A 16474-nucleotide genomic window follows, 5' to 3' on the forward strand; every position below is an offset into this window, starting at 1 on the left:
CTGATAAAGATTAGCACATTAACACTTCGATAAACATATTTATAATGATGGGAACAGCTAAGTATGAAGACTTTAAAAAAAAATATGAATTTATCATCAGGAATGAAGCAAAGCTCAAACTGAAAAGGTCAATTTCATTTGTTTAGTGAGATAATACGGTTTTCCTGGAACCACTATCCAAAAAGCCTGCACATCTTGAAAACGTTCTGTAAAAATAATGCATCCCTGAAAACTTTTAATGCTGCAAAAAGCCTTGCTAAAATATTTCACAGCCTCAGCCAGATACATACATATGCAGAACCTCAGCCTCACATGATGTACCCAACCATACATATAGCCTCATAGATATGCATACAGATACTCAATGACACAAGGTGGGTAGCACCTTATAGACTCACCAATTTACTGAGGCCTGAACGTTCGAGGACACTGTCATTTTTGCTACACCAGACAAATACGGCTATCCCTCTGAGAATCTCATATAAAGCTTCATATACATACATACATATACACGGACATGCATCTATAGTCATACCCTTACACCCAGCCAGACGCATACACATACAGTCTGAGCCTTACATATATACAGATAGCCTCAGTGTCAAACATACACATTCATATGTCTCAACCATGCACATATACATCCAAACATACAGAAATGCACATACATGAGGATGTGAGGTTTTAACCTACCAAACACATGCTCAGCATTTTGGACAAGGGCAAAGTTTAGAACCTGACATTGATGGCTGCTTGTTTGTTGGTGGGGGGGGGGGGGAATGGGGCAGGGGACAGCTTTATTTATTCTTAGACACCTGTGGTTTAGCAGACAGTATGTAGACAAATTCTGAGTAAGACTTCGAAAATAGTAAGAAATGGGAAGGAGAAGGGTCTCTGAGCCTTTCCCGATTCAAGACTCAGCAAATCACTGCTATAGCGCAAATGCTGAGCAGTAAATTCTTCTTTTAAGAAACTTTTTAAAAACTGGTCTTTCAGGAAAGCTTTGAGGAACTTCAGTCACATCTTCCCTCCCTTTGATCCCCATAGAGACCTCCAATTTACCCCAGCTCCTGCAATAGATGTTTACAAAGAGATACATGACAACCCCTACTCAATATCTCCTTTGTGGACTTGAGAGCTACTCCTCCCGCACACAGTGAAAACTACCATATTCACATGTCTTGTCACTTTCCAAGTGGGCTTTAAGGAAGGGTAATTACAAACACCTAAAGGATAGGATAACAGCTCTGGTTATCTACTCCAGTTTATTCATCACTTCTCCTTTCTGTCTACCAACTGCAGATCCTAGTCAACCACTTAATCCTGTTTTGATTGCAAGGTATCAAACTTGGCATTTTCAAGTAATTAAAACATGGCTGTTATTTAGTGAAAAGTAAAAAGCAGATTTTAATTCTACCCTTTAAAATGTATTCCACTGAATTACTAGAGGTAGCCTTGAGAGCCAATCTAATTTTGATTGCTTGTTCCTGAGTGGGGTCTTATAAAATGCTTATCAGCTCACACACTCACTAATCTGTACTACTGTCTAATTTTTCCATCTGCAGATCTTTAGGAAGTGAATTTCAAAGGAGTTATACGTGTACATATACTATTGTAGCAATTTTCAAAAGCCCATTTACCCGAATATAGATGGTAACTTTTCAACAGCTGCATGGGCACACATGTGCTCACGTTCATCAGCCCGCACCCAAGGACATGATCACTTTATAACATATTCGTGTATTTGTGCTTATGTTATAAAATAGCCTTGCCACACATATATGGGCTCTCAATTTTAAATGAATGCGCAATTGTACGCGCAAATTCTGTAACTACTGCGTGTGGGGAAATTTGACAAGGGATGGGCACCGATGACATTCGCTGTTTGCCCAGTTTAGGGACAGGACTTCCAAACCCCCCTATTTTAATAGCCTCCATTCCTCCCTTTTAGCTCCAACCCTTAAAACTGTGATGACTCACCTACATTTGTTTGTTTTAAAACTTACACATCTTCCATAGCAGAAACAGGAGAGAAGGATGGCAGAAGACCCCGGTGTTTACGTGCTCATCTCTTGGCCAGGCCCTGACACGCCATGCCATGCCCTTCCCAGACCAGACCATACTCACGCTCTGCCCCTTTTTAATGCTTTATTTGTGCGCGCAGCAGGAGATACGCGTGTACACGGGTGGCTTATAAAATCCACTTGGTGCGCGCTGGCCCAACTTGTACGCATATCTCCCAGTTTTGGCGCGTGCTGGGCTTTTAAAATTCACCTAAAAGTACACTTAAGAAAGGGAAATCCTATTGACATTTCAATGGCATATATTGTAGCAATTTTCAAAAGCCCACTTACAAGCATAAAGTGAATTTTCAGTGTAAAACCCAGTTTTAAGCATGTAAATCCTTTTGAAAATTACCTCCTTAATATTTAATTTCTATGCGGAGTTAGAAAAGAAATCTATCTATATGATTAGGTTGGCTGCTGAGTACCCTGAGCTCTTTATTGCATGCCAACATAAAAAATTTCTGATCAGATATTAAAATGCTTTCATATGTATTTAACATATCTTCTGTTCAAGATCCAGTTCAGGATCCTCTGCAATCATCATAAAAGAGAATAGTGCTGATCACTAAAAAGATATGAATTTCCACAAAAATCTGTGAAAACCTCGACCTCGACCTCACCAACCCAGATAATGCTCTCCTGTCATGGGATAAGCTTACTGCTGACATAGCCAACAACATCTGCCCCACCATCCACAAAGTAATAAACCCCAACCAAACAGAAAGAAAACCATGGTACACCTGTGAACTCAAAAAATTAAAACAAGACCTTAGAGCCAAAGAACGCTCCTGGCGAAAACAACCCACCCCCACACTCAAAGTAGCCTACAAACACACCCTACACCTATACCGACAAGCAACACTCCACGCCAAACGTGACTTCTATGCAGCAAAAATTCACAGCTACAAATTCAACCCTACCGCCCTATTCTCCTATGTAGCAGAACTCACAAAGTCCACCACTCCTTCCCCCCAGGAAGATAATAGCATAGAGAAATGCAATAAACTAGCAGATCACTTTAAAAACAAAATCACCAACATTCTCAATCGTCTCCCCCCCAAACCCACTCACATCGACCTCCCACCCACCACCAACAACATTAACCTCACATCCCTTGATCTCACCACTACGATGGAAGTCAACGCCATCCTAAAAAAGATGCGGCCAGCCACCCACATCGCCGACAACATCCCATCTAAACTCCTCCTCACTATCCCTTCCGTCATAGCAAGACCGTTAGCGGATATCATAAACTGCTCCCTTACCTTCGGGACGGTTCCCGACCCGCTTAAACTCGCCATCGTAAAGCCCCTACTAAAAAAGCCCACCCTCGACCAAAATGATCCAGCAAACTACAGGCCCATCTCCAACCTACCTTTTATTTCTAAAATTCTGGAGAAAGTGGTCAACACACAACTTACCGACTTCCTAGAAGATAACAATATCCTCCACCCCGCCCAGTACGGCTTTCGCAAAAACCGAAGCACGGAAAAGCTCCTACTTGCAATAACAGACACCATCCTAAAAGGCATGGACCACGGCCAATCATACATTCTAGCCCTCTTAGATATCTCAGCAGCTTTTGATACGGTGAACCACAAAATCTTAATATCACGCTTAGCAGAGATAGGCATCTCTAACACAGCCCTATCATGGTTCTCCTCCTACCTTGACCACAGAAAGTACTTAGTCAAACTTGATAAATCCGAATCCACACACATTCCTCTTTCACAAGGCGTACCCCAGGGCTCCTCCCTTTCCTCCACCCTCTTCTCCCTCTTCTCCCTCTTCTCCCTCTTTGCCACTTATTATCCAAACTGGGACTAAAATTCTTCTTGTACGCTGACGACGTACAAATACTTATCCCCATCCAAAACTCCCTCAACGAAACCCTGCACTTCTGGGAGACATGCCTCACATCTATCAACGCCCTCCTTTCCAACCTACACCTTGCACTCAATACTTCAAAAACTGAAATCCTAATTATTACTAATCAACCCAGCTTATCCATTCACCAACTGCAACAGAACACTTCACAAAATCTCACACCTCCGTCCACTGTCAGAGATCTAGGAGTTCTCTTAGATACACAACTTAGCTTCAAATCCCACATCAAATCACTCCTAAAAGGGGGCTTCTATAAACTCCAAACCCTCAAAAAACTTAAGCCTCTCCTCCACGCACATGACTTCCGTACCGTTATGCAAACCACTATACTATCAAAACTTGACTATTGCAACTCACTGCTAATAGGCCTTCCAGCTTCCACAATCAAACCCCTCCAAATCTTACAAAATGCCATGGCTCGCATCCTTACAAACTCAAGAAAGACTGATCATATTACTCCCATATTACAAAACCTCCACTGGCTACCAATCACCTATCGCTCTCAATACAAAACACTTACTATCATACATAACACGCTAATTAAAAATAACTCCCCCTGGATCGAAGATATGCCACACTTCCACCAGGCCAACCGTCCTACCAGAAACTCCCTTGCGGGCACCCTCCACACCCCTTCACTCAAAATTGCTCACCTCACAAACACCAGAGCGAGAGCCTTCTCCATCGCCGGCCCCACCCTTTGGAACTCCCTCCCCACCGAGCTCCGACTAGAACCTTCACTTAATCAATTCAAAAAAGGAATCAAGACCTGGTTATTTAAACAGGCCTATCCCAACGCCTCTCAACCCTAGCATTTGACTTCTCCTCAACACTCATTATTTCCCTCTCCCTAGTACAGTGTCCCCCCGCCCCCCTACACACCCTCCCTCCCTCACCACCCCATCCATTTTATGGCTTCCTGATATTCAGTCACCACCTCTCCTTCCCATCGCCACCACCTGCCCCCTTGTACAGTTCCTACCCCACCCCGCCTCCCCTATGCGCTTCATCCCCCACCCCGCGCTACCCCCCACTCTGTCGCCTCTTGTATATAATTAATGTCCAACCTGGTTAACCACATGTAATCTCATTTAATAACTGTGGCGCCCGTTGGCTCTACAGTAAAGTTGTCACCTTTTAACTTCCTATCCTTCCTCCATCTATCATTGTAATTTCCTTTCTCAGTTGTCTGTAAACCGACATGATGTTTTTTTTTACGAATGCCGGTATATAAAAGTTATAAATAAATAAATAAATAAATGTTAAAGGTGGACTAAAATTCGTAGTCCAGGAATGCCATTCTAAACCCTGTCTATTATCTGGGGACTTATACTGTGGGTAAAGTTTATCAAATTGTGATCCTAGGTTGCAAATAAGAAGATCCCTAGGTCCACATTTTTGCTTTTGTAGTTCACAGTCTGGAAAGGTTGACGTTTTGGCTGGTTAATGCCATAATTAGTTTCAGCTGAAATGCAATTTTTCTAATTTTCTTTATTAGATCAAAATACCTTTTTATAGTCTCTAAGGCTTTTCTTTATAGCTTTCAAACTTCTGTCTTTAGTTCTCTCTCCCTAGTTTCTTTTTCAAGTCATATTGAAAAAGATCCAAATCAGTAGCTCTGTTTCTTCTGATCATCAAACTACAAGGGACCTGCCTTCTATCATTCCAAGAGGCAAACCTAATAATCTGTGAGTCTGCATGGAGAAATGAGCAGGGAACACATGAACATTTTTATCCTGATGCTGACTCATGTAAACATTATTCAAATGAGATTCAAAGTGTAGTTAAGTTTTGTAGAAAATTACCAAATTATGTGATTTTCTGTGCAAATCACTAATTAACTGACTTGCATGAATCTTCAGCTCAATAGCGATTTTTGCACAATTGGTGCAAATACTTTTGCGCAAAAAAGATATGTCAGATAGTGCATGTTTTTGTAAACCCAATAACATGTGTTACTTGCCATTTTGCATGAGGTATATTTATAAAGCCATTTGAGGTTTAGCACATCAGTTGCTGAAAAAGCTAAGGGGTGAATTTTAAAAGCCTGGTGTGCACCACAGCCGGGAGGACACGCGCAGATGTCGGGCTGGTGCACGCTGCACGGATTTTAAGATGTGCCCACATACACACGTATCTTCCGGCATGCACATAAAAATAATTTTTTAAAAAGGGGCAGGGCGTGGGACATGGGCGTTCCAGGACTTTAATATGAAACGCGCGCGTAAGTATTTCCACGTACAAGCGTGTGCCGGGGTCCTCTGCAACGTAACTTTACTACTGATATGGATGGAGTGTAAGCAATAAAATAAAAAAAAAAAATAGGCTACTCAGTAAAGTTTTAAGGGTTGGTACTAATAGGGAAAAAGGGAGGCTATTTAACTAGGGGGGGTTAGGAAGTTCTATCCGTTACCTCAGCGAACTGGGAACAAACTGGGGAAACTGGTAATTGCATTGGTGCACGTCCCTTATAAAATTCCCTCCACTTACACGGTAGAGGCATTTGCGTGCACATCCACATAAAATCGTGTGTTTGTGTTTATATATTTTATACCCTGCGCGCATATAAAATGGATGCGTCCTTTGGCGAGAGCTGGCATGTACGCATTTATGTGCGCCTGTGTGGCTGTTTAAAAGTTACCGTCTACGACGGCATACATCTACGCACAATTTTATATAGATACACGCCGATGTAACCTCTACCATGTAAGTGGGGAAATTTTAATAAACGTGCGCGCTTAGGCAATTACCAGTTTCACCAATTTGTTCCCAGTTCGCCCAGGTAAAGGATAGGATTTCCTAACCACCTAGTTAACTAGTCTACCTTTAACCCTTAACACCCCGTTAACCTCTTTAGCTTTCTTTGGTTCAGGGCTTACACTCCAGCCATAGCAGAAGTGAAGTCATGCGGTAGGCGACCCTGGTGTGTGCTTGCACATGTAAATACGCGCATAATTAATTGAAAAATCTAGGAATGACCATGCCCTACTCCTTTTTTGCAAACCCCCCCCTTTTGTGCGTGAACCAGGAGATCCACGATTAGTCTCGCACTTTTTAAAATCAGTGCGGCGTGCGCCGGCCCATCTTCTGCTTGTATCTCCTGGTTTTGCTATGCGTAGCGCTTTTAAAATTCATCTTTTACTCTCACTGAAAATTTCAGAACCAGGCCGGAAACCCTTCCGTTCACAATTTCAAATTCATTCACATTTTCTAGTTCTTATTTTCAAGCTCTGTAGCTTTATGTTCACAAAGTTCTGGAAAAGACCCTTGGTAAAGAGAAAAGTAACAATACACAAGGAGAAGGAACAACAATGGCCCTTTAGTGGTGTGAACTGTGCTAATATAGCTATCAAATAAATAAATAAATAAATAGCAAAATATATAATAATAGTAACCAGAACCACAACAGGCAAGAAACAAGAGGAAAGAGAGCGACTGCACATATGCCAAAGATTGGCTATAAGTGGCAGAGTCACTCGGATAAGAAGTGCAGAGTCTAGTCTGCATAAATCACAGCTGTTTCCTGTCGGCACATGAAAGGTTTTTGAAAAACATTCTGTTGTTTTCTGCAGTGTTGGCATAGGCAAAATAATGTTATAGTACATGAGTTAGAGTGAAAACAAATAATATTGTGTCATCAAGAAGGTCAAGGAAATCTAGTCAAAAACCCAAGGATGCCATATTACAGACTAAAACAGAAACAAAGTGATTCGCAGACTCTTTTGTGACAGGAGCAGGTGCACAAGGTTTAGAAGCTGTAATGTTTTGGGGCTGAAATGCCAAGTAACCTGTACAGCTCCTTGCAAGCTGCTGTAGCTAAATTAAATAGCAAAATGTCATGAGATTGAAAATGAAGCAAGCAGCGGGTTATCTGCAGCTACATCAAAATATTTAGAAGTAAACAAAGGTGTTCCTTGAATTCGTCTGTTCTCATTGGGATCTGGACTGTGCTGTATTTTGTATTAAATAAAGAACAATAAAAAAAAAGAAAAGACAGGTTCAAATGGTCAGAACACTAAAATCTTAACATCATAGGAAATTTGAAAAACGTATCAGTGGAGGAGGGGGTTTCCATAGGCCATCAGTGGTGCACAAGCCTGTCCATGGCCACCCTTTTTATTCTACACACGAGGTAAGAAATACAACATGTAGAAAAGGGGCATTTCAGGGGAAATCTTCTCCTTGCAAACCATTTCTAAATTGAGCCTTCAAGAGTTTGGAATTCCAGGCTTTATGATGCATTCTTTGCTACCCTGGGAAGGTCACACAGCCATGGCATAGCTGCATCCATCTTCCAAGAATGCGGGGGTAACCTGCACAGAATTAGCATAGTAACACAGTGAAAGATGGCAGATGGTCTGCTCGGCTACCCTCAAGCAGAAATGTTATCTTCTGAACATTTTAGCAAGTTAGCTGGATAACTTAGCTAACTTATATAGGGTATTAGGCAGCATAGCTGTGCTGCTGAATATCCCTGTAGAAAGCGTTTTATCCAGCTTAGACCTGCTATCCAGCAGGTCTAACATACTGGTAAACAAGCAATATTCAAACCTATCTGGTTAATTTTGAATATTGCTACTTATCTGGCCAAAATAACCAGATAAATAGCTCCTCCCCAATCTACCCCAACTCACCCACAAGTTATCTAGCTAACTACTTAGCTGCATAAGTACTTATCTGGCTAAGTAGCAACTGCTGATCACAGCTGGATATTCAGCGGGCACCACTCAGCCAGAAAGGTCAGGCTAAGCAGCTTTGACTATTGGCCTTAAGGTGTAATAGAAAAGTTACCCCGTTTCTTCATTTCCATTCCCTAGACAGCAGGATCCTCTGTGCTAATCCCATAACCATGGTTAAAACCCAGACATAAAATAAGCACAGGAAAATATTTTGGACAAAAGCCTCACTACATTTTGGAGGCTGTGCGCATTATTACAAAATTTGGTAAGAAGACATGGAAGGGGGACCTGGGTACTGGACTTATTGGTCTTTATGAACCAAGGAAAATAATTCCCGTGGAGGTGGTGGAGGCCAGCACGGTGGAAGTTTTTGGACATGCTTGAGACAGAAATAGAGGGCAGAGGTGGAAGGGGGGAGGAGAGGTGGTGATGGTAAGGGTAGGTGGACTGGCTGAGGGAGGAAGCTGGTGCTGGTTGGTGAATGAAAATGTCTATGCTCACTTACCAAGTGTGGTAGAAAAACAGAGGAAGAAACTCAACTGAGCAGACTGAATGTTCCAACCGATCTTTTATTATATTATTATGACTCAACTTATTCAGTTGCAACTTTCAAATAATAATAAATATTACTTCCTTCTCTCTGAAGTATACCAGTAATAAATCAGAGCATATATGTTTCCCTATTTTATTTATTTATCCTTTTATTTAAAAGACTTATTACTTGTTCAGTTTCTGAAGTGTATAAGGCACTGTCTTCAAAAGCAGAAAGAAACCGGTGACTGGATTTAAACACCACTTAAGAACAAGTTACAATGAACACACATTTTTCAGCATGACAATGAACAGCATGCTTTTTTTTTTTTATTATTAGCGCTTATACTATTAAAGTTCTACAGTCAAACATAATCTCTTGTTCAAGTTTAATTTTTGCATGTGTTATCTCTACTCCTTTTCTGGTGCCAGCATCCTATCTGGGCTCAAGTGATTCCTCCATCAACACACCTCCATCTCCCTTTACTTTTTAAACAGATGCCTCCATCCACAATCTAATGTCATTCTTGGCATTCCTAAGGCAGCAAGCTCAACACATTGCTTTTTTGGCGCACTGAAATGTCACTCAGCATTTAGGCTCGCAGCTCAAACTGATTTTTAAGTTCATAATAGCTCTGTTGGGAGAACATCTCTTTATAACACGGAATATTCAAAGAAAAAGAACTAGTTTATTGGTTTTTATGTACTGCAAATGCAGAAGAATACAGGGCAGTTTTTAAACCATCGCACAACTTTGCATGAAATCCCATGCAGAGCTTCTCTTTGAAAATCCAGCTGGCTGGAGGGACAGCAAGTACTTACTACCCAAGCACATTCACACTTGCTTTGGAGTAAGTGCAAACGTATCCTCAGAAAATACATGCAAGGCTTTCAAAATGAACACCCCATGCATGTCCTTGTTCCTACCCTAATTCCAGCCTTTCCCTGCCCCTTTTTCGACATGTGTGAAAGCACTGCGAACAGTGTGGGGAGCTTCACCTATAGAGGTGATGGTAGTGGTGGGAGGGGGACGGGGGTTGTACAACTTTCAGAGGGGAGTTTTCCACTGGTAAACAACTTTTCATGCATGTAAATAGTTTTCAAAAATTGCTGTTTATGTGCTTATACATTAAGGGGTGAATTTTCAAAACCTTGCATCGATGCATGTAAGTAGCCGCTACTCGTGTATTTTGTATTTTATGAAAGTAAAAAATATGCATTTATTTTCACTTTTGTGCACATATGCACGCATGTTAAAAGGGGGGGGGGGTCTAAGGATATTCTGGGGCAGGGCCAACCCTGATGCACGTAAATACCTTGCGCATGTATATTTGCAAGCCACTCGCTTACTTTTACACCAGCTAATTATCTGGCATCTGTGATGTTAAACGGGATTATTGTGTAGTACTGACAGGACGTGAGGTCTGAATGAACTGGTTGGAGCTCAGGAAGGGCTTGATGTCCTGGAGAAGGACCGGGCAAACTAGTGGATTAATTGGAAAAATGGTTACTTTCATCTACGTGTGCATGTTTTAAAATTGGCCAACTTATGCGAGCAAGTCAGGACTTACACTTTTGCGTGTAAAGTATAAGCGCATATATTTGAAAAATAAGTAGGAAAAGTTTGTGTGTTCAATGCATTGAGATAATGGTTCCAAAGCACTGCATATATCTGTGGTAAGCCTACATACTCGTGAATGTTGAGGGGCAGAGATGCGCGTATATCATGCATCCAGCTTACAAAACACTTCCGTATATCTGCTTGTGGCCATATATGTTCATATATGCTGCTGTGCACATTTGTTTGAAAAGTTATCTTCAAAGTCTGTACAACTGCTGGAATGGGGTGGCCTGATAGCTCATTAGCAAGTGCTGCACATTGCCAAATTGAAGATCTCGCTTTCATTCCCAGCTCAGGTCCTTCATTCATCGGGCTTGCCAGGGATGATGTGGACAGAATATCATACCCAGGGACAATGGGTTTCAGATTTGCAAAGGGAGCACTACTGCTTGACTCCAAGTCAAATCACTTGTGGAATGACTGGACCAGGGCCGCCATCAGGAATTTTGAGGCCCCATACAGCAAGCAGACAGCGACGGCCCGCGCGCTTTGCCGGCGCATACTGTCTGACGAGGCGGGTGACGTCACAGCCGCGTCAGACAGTGAACGCTGGCAGGACAGAGCGCGCGGACGAGTCTCTGTCTGCGGTGCTCTGTAAATCAATGCTATGCGTGTCTAAAAGACACGCATAGCATTGATTCTCTCCCTTCTCTGGGGCCTGCACCCAGGGCCGGCTCCAGGTTTCAGTAGGCCCCTGGGCGACAGACTGTCGGAGAGAGCCTCAGTGGGCCTCTTTGCCATGAACTAATACATCCCCCAAGCGCACCTGCCGCCTGGCGGCTGCGGCGGGCCCCCATATGTGGCAGTAGATCCTGGGGCCCCATACTGCAGGCCCAAGAATACTGCCCTGATGGCGGCCCTGGACTGGACTAGAGATAGTGGGAGGTGATCTAAATAGTAGAGAGAACCTTGGCTAACTTAAAATGAACATAACATACTGGGCCATACTGGGTCAGACCAAGGGTCCAGGGGCCAATCCAAGTCACAAGTACCTGGCAAGTACCCAAACATTAAATAGATCCCAATCTATTACTTATTGATTAATACTAGTTTATAAAAGTCTCATCTAGGAACTTATCCAAACCTTTTATAAACCCAGTCAAACTAACTGCCGTAGCCACATCCTCTGGCGAGAATTCCAGAGCTTAATTATGCATTGAGTGAAAAAGTATTTTCTCTGATTTGTTTTAAATGAGCTACCCTCAGTACCCCCTAGTCCCTTCTATAATCTGAGAGAGTAAATTTACATTAACCTGTTCATCCTTTCATGATTTTGTAGTCCTCTTTCATATTCCCCTTCAGCCATCTCTTCTCCAAGCTGAACAGCCCTAACTTCTTTAGTCTTTCCTCAAAGGAGCTGTTCCATGCCCTTTATCATTTTAGTCACCTTCTCGGTACTTTCTCCAATGCAACTATGTCTTTTTTGAGATGCAGTGACAAGAACTACACACAATATTCAAGATGCAGTCTCACCATGGAGTGATACAGAGGCATTATGACATTTTCCATTTTATTCACCATTCCCTTCCTAATAATTCCTAACATTCTGTTTGATTTTCTGACAGCCACAGCGCACTAAGCTGACAACGTCAATGCCTAGATTTCTTTCCAGGGTGCTAACTCCTAATATGGAACCTAACATCATGTAACCTTGCACTTGTTCACATTAAATTTCATCTGCTATATGGACTCCCAATCTTCTAAGGTCCCCCTGCAGTTTCACAACCACTTGAGATTTAACTACGGTACATAAGTTTGCGTCGTCTGTAAATTTGATCACATCACTCTCCATACTCCTTTCCAGATCATTTATAAATATATTAAAAAGCACTAGCCCAAGTACAGATCACTGAGATCATTGTCTACATTTTTCCACTGTGAAGACAAACCATTTAATCCTACTGCTTCCTGTCTTTTAACCAGCTTGCAATCCACAAAAGGACATCACCTCCTACCCCATGACTTTTTAGTTTTCTTAGAAGCCTCTCATGAAGGACTTTGTTGAACACCTTCTGAAAATCCAAATATACCACATCTACTGGTTCCCCTTTGTCCACATGTTTATTCACCCCTTAAAAAAAATGTAGGAGATTTGTGAGGCAAGACTTCCCTTGGGTAAATCCATGCTGGCTGTGTCCCATTAAACCATGCCTACCTCAATGATCTGTGATTTTATTCTTTATAACAGTTTCCACGGTTTTTCCCGGATCATCCCTGGAGCCCTTTTTAAATATCTGGGTTATACTGGCCACCTTCCAGTCTTCAGGTACAATGGTTGATTTTAATAATAGGTTAAAAATTAAGGGTTCAATTTAAAAAATAAATAAATACGCACATGCACATGGAAACGCGATTTTATAACATGTGCGCCGGTGCGCACATGTTATAAAATTGCAGGCGGCGCATGCAAGAGGGAGCAGACTAAAGCAAAAATCACGCGGTGACACATCGTCGGGCTTCCCCAGTTCCCTCTCAGTCCGCTCCACTACTTTTCTTCTTATTGGAACCTCTCTGTTGGGATGCCCTAGCTCTAATGCTTCATTAGTATTGTTTGAGGATACCTCCCCTTCTGAACCACGTGCGTGCTGGGCGAATGTTGGCTTTCCCCTTTGTTCTAACTTAAAAGCTACTCAATCTCCTTTTAAAATGTTAGTGCCAGCAGCCTGGTTCCCATGCCTTCGGAAAAGACTCCTCCTTCCCCCAAAGGTTCCTTACAAAACTGAATTTCTGTTCCTTGCAACACTGTCTCATCCACGCACTGAGACTTCAGAGCTCTGCCTGTATCTGCGGAATTGGGCTTCTAACAGGGAGCATTTCATGGCATCATAGGCCAACAGAGGATGATACCCATAGAGCTGTAAGCCCCCAAAATTGAGGAAAAAGCCCAGCCTAAGACAGAACCCCCACCCCCCCACCCCCACTGTTGGGAATACTAAAGCATGCTGCAGACATCTGCAAAAATTGCTGTTTTCAATGGCTTATTCACAAAAGTCTACAAATTCTTGTGGGCTGTGGAAGATTACATATAATTTTAGAGGGCCAGCACTGTGTGTGTGTGCCATAAATACATAATCATTTTTAATTCCAATAATCAATTTTTTTTGGCTTTTTCCCCCCTGTTAATATCATATGTTAAAAAAAAAATGCACTCTACCTTTGTTCATATCAATTAGCTGCTTCTTCTTCTGCAGTCGTTCCAGCTTCTCTCGCTCAGCTTTCTCTTTCGCCAACTTGGCTCTTTTGATCTTTTCCTCCATTTCTTTTCTCTTGTTGTTTTCTTTCACTGCCTCCTGATTTAGAAATATAAAACACAAATTCTTCTATTAGCTTTGTGCTGAGAATTGAAAACACTGCTTGTGTGTACATTACATATCAAATGAAAGATTTGTGAGGGTTTGACAGTGCCAGGATTACAACATTAAATTTCTGAATACCTATTTTTTTTTTATATATATTGAAGATAATCTAATTCCTCATCAACCTCATACACCTATCTATAAACAAACAACACTGGTAGATCACATTTTAGGTTCTCGATTTCATGCAAATCGGTTGTGTATTCTGTCTGCATATCTCTATATTTATTACTAGAACATAAGGCAGAATCAGGATTTTTGCAAATGCATTTATATTTTGTCTTGCTTGCTCATTGTGGACACACATGGTCACTATCCCAAAGCAAACAGAACTTTGGATTGCTTTCACTAATTTACAGCAAGACAAAGTAATAAGCACATCCTTGACCCACCACCACTGGGGCTGATGGAAAATTGGAGAGAGAGGGAATCTATACCTCTGAAATCAGCAGGCTCCTGTAAGAGTGGGTCAGAACAGAGAGAGGAAGATGGAACCTTCCTGATGTGGAAAAGTATGAATTCAGGTAAAGCTTACTGACGATCCTCTCTTTCTCCTCATTTATGAACAACAAATGCAGGACCAATAGAAGAATCAATCTAATCTGTGTTCATTTTAAAGGGAAAATTAGAAGTCCTATCTGTATTTCTCGTTCAGGGAATACTGAGAATAGATTCTTTAAAAGTGACAGGAAACCTATTGTGCCTATTTTGTATATTGGAGGGACAGCAATATATTTTTGACATGCTATGACTGTCTTCATTTATTTACCTGGCCCCAACCTGTCACCTTTCCTTAGTTATTACTGCTGTCCCACACAAATGTACATTAGTTATTCTTGTTAACATTGCCATTACTGCTGTTCTTTTTTAGATGGTAACACGAGAGCTTACATGAACTAAAAAGGGATGAAATATTGTTTAAAATAACTAAATACAAAAGAAAACGGATGAGGAGGCAGTACAATATCACCTTTTTCAGTCAGTGAGCCACATCGATGTTGAGTTAAATATAAACACGATAAAGTCATCAATAACTTTATTTTATTTTAGACTTTTAGCTCTACAACTACTCTACTGTGCACTGCGCTTTAAATTGTTGTGATATAACAGTCATATTTGTAGCCCCCACCCAGGAGTGTGGCTGTGTACTGATGGATTCCCTCTCTGTGAATAGACTTCTGAGGGGAACTGTACCTGTGAACCAATAAACACATTGAAATGAAACAATACTGCTTTTATTATTGCAGGAACTAGGACTACATTAGAAGCTGTGCAATAAAAGGTTAAACACATAAATAAGTGCAAACATCCATAACCAATAACATTCTACACATAATACCGTAATCAACCATGGATACTGTATATCTTTGTATTTACTAGTCCCAAAGCCTAGAATTCCTTCATATTATCAGTGAGCTCACTATGGGGCCGATGTAATAAGGGGAGCTGAAGCTACCGCAGTTTTGTATGTGTGTTTTCCCGTGCAAAGCCCTCTACGGGGATGTAATAAGGGTTTTGTGAGCAGGAAAAAAGCGCACACAAATGCGTTTACAGACCCATGTTTTTTCTGTGTGAGTGCATGCTAATAGCATACATAGGATAATCCTAGGGGAATTCTGTGCTACTGCGGAACGCAGAATTTACGCACAATTCCCCCCCTGCACAGAATTGCCAAATTCTGCACAGAAAAGAGCAGAGAAGACCCTGGCATGCCGCGGAGCGCGTCCTGTGGCACATGCTCTGTTCACGGCGAAGATGAAGGCCCAGCACGCTGTTCGCAGCAAAAAGGGAAGGCCCCCTTGTGCTGCGTTCCGTTCATGGCGAAGAGGAAGGCCCGGCGCGCTGTTCGCGGTGAAAAGGGAAGGCCTCCGTGTGCCGCGGAACACGCTCCATTCACGGCGAAGATGAAGGCCTGGTGTTCTTACTTTAGAGCTTTTTTATTTGTGTCCAGCTGTTCCTGATTCTCTTCCCACTCTTAAAAGACCCACCATTATCAAAAAACTGTATGCAATACCCAGGCTGAGAAGCACAATTGAAAAGCAAATTAAAGTCACCCAATATAATCACATTGTTAAAGTTTGCTTTGGCTAAAACAAGCTGTTCAAAAAAAGGTGACAAATTAGCTTGTAGCAATTTAGGAGGACAACAGGAGAGGCAAATGGAAAAACCAGTAGTGTACAAAATCAATGATTCATAAGGTGAATTGCAAATGATAATCTCAAATTTAGGGTTCCAGCTCTCTTTATAGATTACCAATAATCCTCCCCTTCTACCCTTTGTTTGCAGTTGGGAATAATAAAGCTAATTGGGAGGACAAATTTGATTAAGAGTAAT

General features: G+C 41.7%; 1 protein-coding gene across 1 annotated transcript in view; it reads right to left on the reverse strand.

Moving 5' to 3' along the window:
- The window catches only part of DIAPH2 (diaphanous related formin 2), a 2404298-nt gene that overhangs the window by 325885 nt on the left and 2061939 nt on the right, over positions 1 to 16474 (reverse strand). Inside the window, exon 26 of the mRNA XM_029607438.1 lies at positions 13939 to 14074. Within this exon, the coding sequence (XP_029463298.1) occupies positions 13939 to 14074 (136 nt within the window). The remainder of the gene's footprint in view (positions 1 to 13938; positions 14075 to 16474) is intronic.

This window comes from Rhinatrema bivittatum, chromosome 6, assembly GCF_901001135.1.
Source record: "Rhinatrema bivittatum chromosome 6, aRhiBiv1.1, whole genome shotgun sequence".
NCBI lineage: Eukaryota > Metazoa > Chordata > Amphibia > Gymnophiona > Rhinatrematidae > Rhinatrema > Rhinatrema bivittatum.